The sequence below is a fragment of the Camellia sinensis genome, chromosome 2, assembly GCF_055761805.1.
Source record: "Camellia sinensis isolate YWXY chromosome 2, ASM5576180v1, whole genome shotgun sequence".
Taxonomy (NCBI): domain Eukaryota; kingdom Viridiplantae; phylum Streptophyta; class Magnoliopsida; order Ericales; family Theaceae; genus Camellia; species Camellia sinensis.
In genome coordinates, this window is record NC_138962.1 from 83,724,026 (window position 1) to 83,736,908 (window position 12,883).

Below are 12,883 nucleotides of genomic sequence, written 5' to 3' on the forward strand. Positions count from 1 at the left end.
GGTAAAGTAGCCACCCTATAGCCCAAAATGGTCGCCAACCCCGGAAGAGAAACAACTTCACCTACTGGAATCAATTCTGACTTCCCCAAATTAACTCGGAGCCCAGATACCGCCTCAAAACACAACAGCACGCACCGCAAGTGACCAACCCGATCCGCATCCGCATCACAGAAAATCAATGCATCATTAGCATAGAAGAGATGAGAAACCACCAGAGTAGCAAGACTCATCCCCACCTTGAACCCTGACATCAAACCCCCTAGAACCGCTCTAGACAGCAGACGGCTCAAGGCCTTCATTACCAAAAGAAACAGTAAAGGAAATCAAGGGTCTCCCTGCAGCAAACCCCTCCATGTAAGAAAGAAACCAGTCGGCGTCCCATTAACCAATATCGACATCCGCACCGTGGATATACAAAACGTCATCCAGCTTCTCCATTTCGCCCCAAAACCCATTCTCTCCAACAAATAGAGCAAGAACTTCCAGTTTACATTATCATAAGCCTTCTCAATATCCAATTTACAAATAATCCCCTCCTTGCCTTGCCTAATACGTGAGTCCACACACTCATTTTCCACAAGCACAACATCCAAAATCTGACGCCTCCCCACAAAAGCATTCTGAGACTCTGACACCATCCCCTCCAGCACACCCCGAAGCCTATTGGCTAGCACTTTAGCCAAAAGCTTATAAACACTGCCCAATAGACTAATCGGCTGAAAATCTCGAATATTCTCTGCTCCCCCTTTCTTACGAATCTAGGCTACAAAAAGCTGCATTAAGGCTCTTCTCATACTGTCCCGTCCGGTAGAACTACTTAAACAAGGGCATGAAGTCCAATTTCACCACCCTCCAACACTGCTGGAAAAGGGCAACAAAAAAACCATCAAGCCTTGGCGCCTTATCCCCAGGCATACTCCTCCTCCTCTGTGAATGGTCTCTCTATCATCTCATCGTCCACCTCTGAAATAGTATCAAAAGTAACCCCATCTAGCCCCGGCCTCCACATCTCCCCTCATCCCGGAATAAATGCTGATAGAAACCTACTATACCACTTCTAACTTCCTCCTCTAAAGACAGAATCACCCCATTAACACACATCTTCCTAATCTGATTCGACCTCCTATGAGCATTAGCCATTCAATGAAAGAATTTTGTATTACGGTCCCCATCCTTCAACCACAAAAATTTAGACTTTTGACGAAAACTAATTTCCTCTATATGGGCAATATGCACATATTCCTTTCAAGCCCTATCCCGACGAACCAAGTTTGCTTCAGAAAGACCTCCCTCAGCTTCCTTGTCGTCCAATTCTTGTATCACGGACAAGGTATCCACCTTTTGAGCCTCCAACCGACCAAACACCTCCACATTCCACCCTTTCAAATCAGACTTGAGATGTTTTAGCTTCAGAGCTAACCGACAACTAGGCAAACCCACCACATTATAACTAGCCCACCAGCCTGCAACCTTGTCAACAAAGTCCTCTGTCTGTAGCCACATGTTCTCGAACCGAAACGAAGTTGGGCCACGCCGGACCCCCCCATTGTCCAATAGCACTGGCCAATGGTCCGAGATCGGATGGTGCAACCTCATCTGGATCATCTGAGAAAAGTGCTCCTCCCAATCCCTGGTAACCAAAAATCTATTGACTCAGGACATTACCTGACCTCCTAACCATGTAAAATCAATCAACTCTATCTCATCAATAAAAGAAAAAAAAGCCCTCATAGGCCCCATCACAAACCTTGCCCCAACCTTCTCCTCCGAACTCCGCACCACATTGAAATCCCCACCCACACCAAGGCACCCCCCACCGAAAAGCTATACTCTGAAGTTCCTCCCAAAAGGCATTCCAGTCCACCCCCCTCATTGGGTCGTACACCCCTACAAACACCCACTGGAAATCATCCTCGATACACCAGAACAGACAAGACAAAGAATAGCCCCCCATTTCTTCCCCCTCCTTCACCACCACCCTACTATCCCAACATATTAAGACACCACCAGCTGAACCCGAAGCTGGTAAAACTACCCACTCCAGATATCTCCAACCCAACAACTCCCGAACTAACTCCCCGCCAATGCACTCCATTTTTGTCTCCTGCAAACACACCACATCCGCTCTAGCAGTCTTCAACAAAGACTTGATCACCACCCTCTTCCCCCTATCATTTAAGCCCCGCACATTCCAAGATAAGATTTTTAAACGCATGACAACAATAGTTGATCTTCATGACCCCTCTGCACCCTTCAAACATCCCCCTCTGAGCTTCTGTCATAATTTATTGAGCACTCCAATCAACGCAACTCCCGAACACCCTTGGCCTTCGAAGCAACAGCCTGTGCCTCCGGGCGAGCCGATACACCCCTCTCCATGATGCCTCAATTGACGAAAATAGTTTCAACACCTCCTCCTCGTGTCCCTCAAACGAAACACGCAACATTTTGCTCACCTCAAATATCCGAGCCAACACCTGATCCGAGACCTCATCTAAAGTCTCCAAAGTCGGTAATTACTCACCTCCAGATTCATTCGCCACTTCTAAATCCATATTTGTCTATCTGTCGTCCTCTTTGTGATTGCGAGAGGCCGTAGCACCAACGCTAGCTCATCACCCATATTTGCCCATCGCCTCTCATTCTCCATCTCTATCCCCAACCCTATATCCGCTTCCCCAATAGAACAAGGTACTAGTTTCTCCGAATCAGACCCCATTCTGCTCACCAGCTTCGAACGATTCCTGGTGTGGCTCCACCGTCGATAGGTGACTACCCTCCAACAACACTCGCGACTGCTCCTCTCGCGATATCGAAGCACTAGCTTGCGTGTCCCGCCATTGTGGCCCAACTGTGTCCCACAGCAAGTCAAACACCCGAACAACAGACAAATTTACCTGCCTCGACTTTGACCCAAGTGGCCTTTTAGGCTAACATTACACTGGTCCGGAAACTTAGGCCCATCCTTACCTATCTGTTGGGCCAAAACTCTATTACCCATCCAGTTTTGTTTAATTTGTTGTGACCCAACTTGGCCCCTTCCTTGTTAGGCCCTAACATACCCCATCCGGCCCACTGCTTTAGACTTAAATCCTCCCTGACCCACTCCCTTAGGGCTAGGAGCCACCCCTTTCCTTAAGAAATCAAATTTGCCCCACCTCCCAAATCTACGATCCTCCCAAAATCTGGGAACTTCCTCAAATCAACGAAATCCCTCCACCGATCCTACCTTTCCATTTCTAGCTGCCCACCCCCTCACGCCCCCACCGGCGACGATACTGCTGCAATCTTTGGTAATTCCTCAAGCCACACAGGAATTGAATACCGCCATGACTCTCACCGAATCAACAGACGAGATGGAAGCTGTCCCCTACAATAGACATGCAATCGGACCTCCCCCAGGTTAGCAGATAGTTCATCGGCCTCTACGAAGCCGCCACAACGATCACCTATAGCTCGATACATCTCCTCCCCGCGAAGATGAATAAGGAGCCCCACAACCCTCAGCCACTGTGTCGTCGCCGGCATAGACGACTTCCTTTTGTCACAACAGACTGACGGCGACTAGCACATCAAGCACAAGTCTCGTCCATCGATGACCCACTTCCTGTGCAGCACACTTTCTGCCTCGTGCCTCGACGGTAGTACAAAAAGGAAGTCTTGGACTCCTACTAGTCGGATCTCGACTTTCCCCTGCCCCTACCACCACCGACTAACCCACGCTATCATAGTCGAGAAACCAACCCTTTTTCCCCAGTCTCCCCCACCCTCCCTACCAATGCCCTTTCCAACAAATTTGACCACCCTATCTCTGCAACCCCGTGGATTACCATACCGCCTCTACCGTCCAAGCCTTTACTCGCCACCGTCGACACAGTTGCCCTTTTTGTCATCAGCTTCCCCTTGGCACCACCAATCTGAGCCAACCATCCATCTTCGCTAGTAAAGCCTTCGAGAACAAAAGCCACACCTTTCCATCCATCCCCGAACTCTGACTGGGGTAGAAATATCTAAGTCCTCTTGCCTCCCGACGTCACCATTATCTGAAACGATGATCCACCCCCTTCCTCGCCATGACTCCAAATGGCCACACTCCGTCACAAACCCTCCAGCCAACCCAAGAAGGATTGTCGTGGTGGATGACACGATACCTCCTTCAGCCTCGACACAATCCACCGCACTTCATAGCCTACCAACACCACCTCTCTCCACAGACCTTGCCCCCATTCCACTATCGCCAACCGTCAACATCCTTTATGGTCCACTTCCGGCTCCTCAATCTCAAAGGAACCACCCCTAGAAACAATATACGCCGACGTGGCGCACTCTCTGGCTTCACCAGAAACATCAGATCAGGTCCGGTATCCCACGGAAATCTTTTCCCGAATATCAAAGTTGGCATGAACATCCAAGCCCCAAATATAATCTTAAAGTTATTGAGAGCAGATATATATATATATAGTGGCAAACTCTATAGGATTAATATATTTTTTGTAACAATGAATTATGAGAGAAATGCTATGCTTCTTTCCTCCCATGTTTATTAATCTTCAAGATCTAAAAACCTTGTTCTTTAAATGAAAATAATAAAAAAATTGCCAAAAGAACATTTCTTGAATTTTTTTTTTAAAAAAAAAAATGTAATATGATCTTAGATTCTTATGTTAGAATATACTAGTTGGTAGTGAAAAAATTAACAACAATAATTTTAAGCTTCAAATGGTTGGATGAATTTTTTCACTTCTTTTGATATATTTAGAACAGAAACTCAAATTAAGGGCGGCTTGGTAAACCTACTGACTGCTGAACATTGAAAATTAGTGACTTCTCACCAGGTGCAATTAATAAGGCACAGCTAGCCATTATGTAAAAAAATATTCTTCCCTAAGAAAGGGTTGGAATTTTTAGCTACTTTCTTTACCCTTATCACTGAACAAGGTTAGTACAATATACTTCATAAATTTAGTTGACAAAGTTATTCTAAAGTATACTTTCATAAATTTAGAGTCTTCAGTGCTCCTCAATCAACACTAGATTTCCACGAACCAAAGTTTTAACTTTATCAAATACAACACACAAAAAATACAGAACAAAACAAAAAAAACTTAGGCCTCTAAATGTGCATCTTCCATTTCTCTCTGAATGAGTTAAGAAGAACAAAAAGGTCTTCACTTTCATCTTTCTCTACTTTTTCTCCCCCATGCCAAATATGAGGATAGAGCAGAGTTTTTTGAAATCCCTTCACTTCTGTATAACTAAATGAATTGATAACAGTGCATGGAATTTTCCTTAAACAAAAAAATTATCAATGGTAAACACATAATCAAAGTAATATTAGTCAAACTAAATCAAGCAAACCAACTAATTTCAGATTTAGGTTATACAAGCTTGTATATATACACTCCAATAACATACTTGAAGAATATTATAATTTACCTGACTAAGTAGCATTGAATAAGATGTAAGCTTAACACCAGATGTTGGAAGTGAGGGAAAATGTTCATCTATCCCTCCCACAACCTGTCACAGAGGGGCAGAGGAAAAGAATATAGAGAAACAAAAAAATTATTTAAGCACATGCATATAGCTAAAAGAAATTTTGAGGTGTTGGTAGAGCATACCACAATTAAACGTACAGATGACATCTCAGATAAGAAGCTCAACAACTGCAAATCTCAACAGATAACATAAAATATGTTACAATTTTCACAACATAAATTCATTATAGATATGACAACTACAAAGAAATATAAAGCTCAGATATGATGAAATATGAAAATATATATATATATATATATATATAGAGAGAGAGAGAGAGAGAGAACAAAAAGGGGGAAAACATTTCAGTTTTGACTAGTAAAGCTATAGAAGGCAAGTTCAGATAAAACTTCCTTGATTGTGATCACTATTGAATGCAGCATCAAATTTATTAGGGCCCAAATGTAGATACTAATGAATTCTCTACAAAAGCTGAGAGAACAGGAATTCTTTCAGTTAGAAGTTTGAATGGAGAGAGTTGAACACTTGACCTCCTAGTGAGGTACAAGGGCTCTAACCAATGGGCAAGCCCCATTAGTTTAATTTAAGAGTTTACGTCCATAAAATTGATAATGAAACACCAATTCAAAAATTTTCAAAAATTAAACTAAAGAATACCATGGTATCTCATATACATTAATTGCACTCTTTCACCAATGAATTCAATACCATTTCACACCAAGTTTTAAAGAATTCCTTAGTTAATTTAGTTTGTTATATACAAACTGATATAGTAAGAATCATTGGTAACCCTGGTTAAGTCTGCAGATTTTTTATTTTATATTTTTTTTGTGTATCTCGAAATTATGTCTTTTGGTCAGCAAAAGCTACAACAACTCAGTCAAATGTGTTCATATGCCATCTAAGAGACAACATGTTTTCGGGAAACTAATAGGGGGGTTATCCTCACTAGATAGGCATGACCCCCATAGTGAAGATGAGCAGGAGCAGCTTTGCAAAAGAAAAGAAAAGAATAAACTCACAGAAGTCAAAGTCTCCGGCACACAAAAAATAGCCTGTACATCCGCATGATTCACAATATACTTAACAGCATCTGGACCTGAAGATGACAAAAAAGCATCACAAATTCAACTTTCAGACTCTCTGAATTAGGTGAGATGGCATTTGAATAGACTACTCACCAAGAGTGTCATACAAAGGGACTGAGATATAAGAATATGCTGAACACGCATGATCCACAATCAGCCACTCTGGTTTATTAATAAAATAAAGTCCAATGCGAGCTCCCTGTTCCATAACAAAACCAGATGACACCATAGTATTTAGGGTCATAAATGACATTTGCTGCAAACTTGTGCTTGCCATTTACAACCAGAGATAATTAGCAAAACCTAATGAACAAAAATGAGAGATATCTACAGAATTCTTAAGTATACTAAATGTCAAAACAACAAACAACAAACAAGAAGTTAAATACACACGAGGTATTGAAAATAGTAATCCAAGTCCAGCAGTATGACTCACTTTTGATAATCCATGAGACCAAAGGCCAGAACCAACAGCTAACCTAGCGGTTCCCACCTCTCCATATGTCATCCATTTGTACCTTCAAATGCAGACAACAAATTAGACGAAATCAACTTTTGTGGACAATGTTCATAATTTGATCAATCTGAAGAGAAGTTTGTTAGTCAATAACCAACTTACTCTCCTACTGTTCCATCGATCCGAATACGTGTACCCAAGTATTTGTAGTCTTGGAAAGTTTCAACTGCATGTCTGAATAAACAAAATTGTAATACAAAATTATGTCTTCCCAAATGATCGGGAAAGGTACTTCAACCAGCAGGTTTTTAATCAGCATGATGACAAAATGAATGGCTATATGTAGCAGAAAGAGAGAGTGCAAGGAAGTTCTTACACAAAGTTATCGTGCAATGTGCCAATTTCAGGATGATTGGGGTATCGATCGACAAGCTTCAATGGAGAATGAGCAGATCTGCCATGAAATAATTAGTCAGGTGATAGTCATACCAAGATTTAGTTAAATGTACATTATCAAAAATAAATCTGCTAAAAAATGAAAACTAGAAAACACTAAGTCATGCCATATCAACAATTGTCCCAAATACTTAAGTAGGAATGAGTCCAATAATGTATATCAAGCAATCTACCAAATTGAACTGAACAGGGTGCATAAACACATATAGTGCACAATAATACATAAAGGGGGACAAACAAAGATTATGTGACTTGAACCTCCAGACTTCCGAGAACCAAGGCTCTGGAGACCATGAAAAATTACCAACTGTCCTGAAAGCTTAACATACCCAACAATATACACCAAGCTATCTAACAATTCACCCAAGTGAAACAGAAAGTAGCCAACCTGTATACATTCCACTTTCCTGTCTGCAACTTTTCTGGAAGAACTACGCTGTATGTCTGACCTGTAGGGGGAAATGATGATTATAATGAACAGGCAAACTAGTAGGAATGATGAAAGCAAAAGTGATTATCAACAAGTAAATGTGAGAAAGCAGCATTCATTAATTAACAAGAAGTAACTCCTTAACATGGTGTGCTTTAAGGTGGAACATAAGTGTGCAAATGACAGAAGCAGTGATGGGAAGCATTATTTCTAAAAGAATCCTGAAATCCATGCACTTATGCAGACTCAGTTGCAAGGAAAAACTAACAAGATACCAACTCAACACAACTACAGATCTGCAACAGCTATGCTCCAACTCAGACAGGATGTATTCATTAGCTAGACCTACCAAGCCGCCACTGCTTCAACTGTTCGTTATGCTGACATATCAGCATGAACCATAGAGCTAATTATCCAAGATAATCCCAAAAAAAAAGACAAAAAAGAAGTAGAAGATTATACCCAGTTATAGATACCTATGATAATGACTAATCCCACCACAAGCACCAATACTACATCTTCACTACCCTACTCCAACATCTATCTCACCCATAGGCATATTTTCAAAGCTATTCCCCCAAGAGGGTCTGGTAACTGGTTGAAAGTTTCAAACCTCCCTCTCTAATAGGAGCACAAATTGTTTAATGATTCACCAAGTGATATTTACACTCTCTGCAAATTGTAACCCAAAGAAAGTATATCACCATCTTTTTAAGTCTTTTTGCCACTGAATCAGAAATAGAGAATAAAGCGAGATAGTAGGTAAACTCCACAGCATGCTTTAATCAAACTAAGCCTTCCTCCTTTTGATAAGTTTTGTCTTCTCCACCCCACCAAACGTCTGTAAAATATTCAATAGTAGTCTCACACATGTTTATCCTTGAATGAAGATCTCAAAGGAAGACCCAAATACATATTAGCCAGTGACTAGACTTTACAAGCCAATATGGATGCTTAAGATCCAATATTAGGCACATCACCAACTGCAATCAAAGTTGATTTGCCAACGTTCACCTTCAAGCTCAACACTGCTTCAAAACAAAGGAGCACATGGCGTATACAGTCTATCTACTAACCATTAACTCCACAGAAAAATGATAACATCATCTGCATACAAGTTGAACATTGTAAGAAAAGAACCTTGTAGCGTGCCCACCTCAAAACCCTCCAGATAACCAACTTAGATCACATTATCAAATAGGATATACATCAGCCTAACAAAGACCTTTAGAGATCAAAAAAACAAACAGAGGAGCCATTAATCAAAACCTATAAAAAATAAAAATAAAAAAATTATCAACAAAAAAACAATAAGCTTTCTTAGTGCAAACTTGCAAATCAGCCCTGGTCTCCCACTCCTCAATCTACAAGGCATATCTTCATTAGCCACTGGCACCGCATCTAAAATCTGATACCCAAACACAAGCATTATAAGACTCAGAAATTAAACTAGGCAGCAGATCCTTAAACGCCCACCTAACACCTTAGCCAATAGTTTGAAAACCCCTCCAAGCAATAGGCTGGAAATCCTTCATATCCTCTTCCCCGTAGTTTTGGGGATCAAAGCCACAAAACATGCATTCAAGCTCTTTTCAAATGTCCTAGTCTCAAAACAAAATCACATGCTCTCTAACCTCCTCGCAATGTTGTTCAAAAAAGGTTAGTCTCATCCCATTGAGGCCCAAGTTTATCCGTATTCAAGGGCTTCAAGGCCATAATGATCTCCTCCTTCGAGAATGGGCATTCAAGCCAAATCCACTCCTCGGCAAACATATGGTTGAAATCTATGCTGCACGGAGGGACACGCTAACACGTTAATTTTCAAAAAATGCCGAGCACGACACGTTAAGGACACGTTAGAAAAGTATATATATTTATTTATATAATATACCTCATATATATAAATATTTTATTTCAAATTATGAAAATTTTAATATTTTAACATTAATTAAAAATTTAAACATTACAAGCCTACTAGTAGTAAAAGCTAGCTGTTTTGACCAATTGACATCTAGGTGGAACCATTACTAGCCTAGTAAGTAGAAAGTTTAATGAGCTGTAAACCCTTCATTTACCTGAATCTCAGGCACCTATTTAGTTTAAGTCAGAACCATTAATGGAAAAGGTAAGAAATGACATGATTACACAGATTGTAAACAAATTATTTTTTACTAAGAACACTTGAAGGATTTGTATCTCTACGCATCATCTATGTCACTTTTTATACACACCACAGATATAATAATCAATGCATATCCGCTCAAATCTTTTGTTAGTCAACATCTTAGGCGTCGCTGCCCAATTTTTTTTTACCGCCGACGATAACAAATCAAGACAATGATCATGGGGGAAAAATAAGAAATACTATTACATTTTTTTCAAATCAGATTATTTGCTATATCTCTAAAAATTGATCAAATATATTTATATGATTTTCGTTTTGGGCTCTAAAAATTTTCATTCTCTATAAATAATTATTCGTATAACAATCTTTTATTTTGATAATGTCAAAAGGGGAGAAGAAATATAATTTATATATGAATTTTTTACAAAGAATTTGTTACAAAGGGGGAGAAAATATAATGCAAAAAAATGCCTGTATTATGATGTTGAATATTTTTATGTTGCATTCATTCACCTGAAGTTTTGTGTCAAATTCATGTATAAATATAATATATTTTTATGTTGCATTTATTCATGTGAAACTTTGTATCAAATTCAAGCATATATTGCCTTCATCAAAAAGGGAGAGATTGTTAATTATATTATTTGATTTTTATGATGTCTAAAATACATTAGATTTATCTTGATTTTTAATACACATATTTTACATTCTTTGACACAAAATATTGTCTATTAAAATATATGTTGTATGATGCATTTGGAATGAATAATAATTAAATAGATTTTACTATAATACTATGCAATTAATAGTATATTACTATTCATTGTTTGACAAATTTGATACACTCACGTGGTGATGGGTTATCTTGATTTGGAAAAATATTATGCAATGTGTTAGAATTTTCCATCTTTACCTTCACCTACTCCACTACACACTCCACTTCACCTACCTCTACTCCACTACACACTCCACTTCACCTAACCCACTATCACCTCCACTACACCTACTACCACATTACCTTCACCTACTCCACTACACACTCCACTTCACCTACCTCTACTCCACTACACACTCCACTTCACCTAACCCACTATCACCTCCACTACACCTACTACCACATTTTCTTCTATATATAGATTGTATAGGAATTGTAATTAATGCATCTTGTAATCTATCAATCAAGACATCAATCAATAATACATAAATTCTTACATGGTATCAGAGCAAGGTTAAGAATTTAATATTTTTTCGCTTCACCGGCGGGCGGCAACCTCGCCTTGGCCGCCCGCCGGACCTCAACCTAGTCCGCTAGAATTGTCTACTACATACCTACCTCCTCATCATATCTTCATAACATCTCATTCTCTCTCGGCATCATAGTAGCCGTGATACTGCTCATACTTCTGGACAGCGGAGAGAACATCGTCTTTCTCGATCTTTCCGCCGACGCCGGTGGCGAGATCCAAGGCTCCGGCTTTCGACATCACTCTCCCCAAATAGTCCATAGCAGCTTCTCCACCGGAAAGATACTCCTAACAGCAGCGGAAAAAAGGTGTTTCCCTCAGCCAAACAAGGCTCAATAGCTGTGGTCCTCATCAAAATACGTGTAATTGCTACTCCTGAACTTGGTTTCCCTATCCTTGCTAACAAGCTTCTCAAATGCTTCCGGGCCATGTTCTTCTATGTACTTCTCAGCAGCAGTTAGAATGTCATCTGGCTTACTGAAGATGTCCTTCTTCCTTGGGACATACTAGACGTTAACAGTCTGCTGTGGGTTAAGAAAGAAAGGCCTCAAATAATGCTCATAAACATATGCAGCACCACTGATACTCTTTATGATGGTGGATATTTCAATGCCATTACAACACAGCACCTTGAAATTTATTTTATTTTATTTTCTTATCTCTCTTTCTGACCATTACAACACAGCACCAGCACACTTGTTCCCACCTTTCATCATGGTCTCCACTTTCTTTTTCTTTTTTTATATTTATTTTAATCCATCTTTTTTGAAAACAAAACCAATATCACTTTTTTTAATTCCTTAATTTATTTTAATAACATGAGTGGCCTCTCTTTTCCACCATCTCCCACTTTTTCTACACAATATTTTTGTACCACCGCCCACTCCATGATTTCCATATTAATATTATTATTATTATTATTATTATTATTATTATTTTCACAAAAAAAAAAAAAAAAAAAAAAAAAAAAATTCATTCCAGTTGATTTTTCTGCCTTACCACACCTACCATTCGAGTTTGCCAAACACACTTATTTTATTCATGTCAGGATCAACCCCGATCATAATTTTACACGAAAAAAAAAAAAAAAAAAAAAAAAAAAAAAAAAAAACCACCATAACACACCCAACACCCACAGTGGGATTTTTCTTCTCTACTCTGCTGCAGATCTCTTCTTCTTTCCTCCGTCCTGGGCGGCCCTTGACGGTGCTGCCTCCGTGTTTCCTACGCCGCCGAGCACGTTCACTCCTCCATACTCCTCCACTGCAGCATACGGCGGACCTCCAAATCGGAACATCACAGTGGCCTTCCGCTTCAGCTCCTTATTTTCTGCTTTCAGCACACTTATCTCTGCTCGCGCATCCTTATACATGCGTTGGAGCAGAGCCAGCTGGGAATTTAAATGCTGCACCTCATTTGTCCTACTCTGCAGCCGGTTCGACAAATTTGTGACCGCCGTCATGGTTTCCACGCATGACTTCAGAGTATACTGATTAGCCTCAATATCAGTTTGCACCGCCATTTTTTGCTCCACCGACCGCATCGGAAAGTTCAATGGAGCAAAACCAGAGGTGTTTGGTTGAG

General features: G+C 40.1%; 1 protein-coding gene across 3 annotated transcripts in view; it reads right to left on the reverse strand.

The window, feature by feature from the left end:
• The window catches only part of LOC114310721 (long chain acyl-CoA synthetase 6, peroxisomal), a 50,897-nt gene that overhangs the window by 32,617 nt on the left and 5,397 nt on the right, over positions 1-12,883 (reverse strand). For all 3 annotated transcript variants that reach the window (XM_082914973.1, XM_028256807.2, XM_082914974.1), the window contains exons 2-9: positions 7,889-7,949; positions 7,421-7,498; positions 7,207-7,278; positions 7,024-7,105; positions 6,681-6,786; positions 6,522-6,598; positions 5,622-5,666; positions 5,437-5,520 (exon numbers count right to left, since the gene is read on the reverse strand). In XM_082914973.1, coding sequence (XP_082771099.1) covers positions 5,437-5,520; positions 5,622-5,666; positions 6,522-6,598; positions 6,681-6,786; positions 7,024-7,105; positions 7,207-7,278; positions 7,421-7,498; positions 7,889-7,949 — 605 coding nt within the window. The remainder of the gene's footprint in view (positions 1-5,436; positions 5,521-5,621; positions 5,667-6,521; positions 6,599-6,680; positions 6,787-7,023; positions 7,106-7,206; positions 7,279-7,420; positions 7,499-7,888; positions 7,950-12,883) is intronic.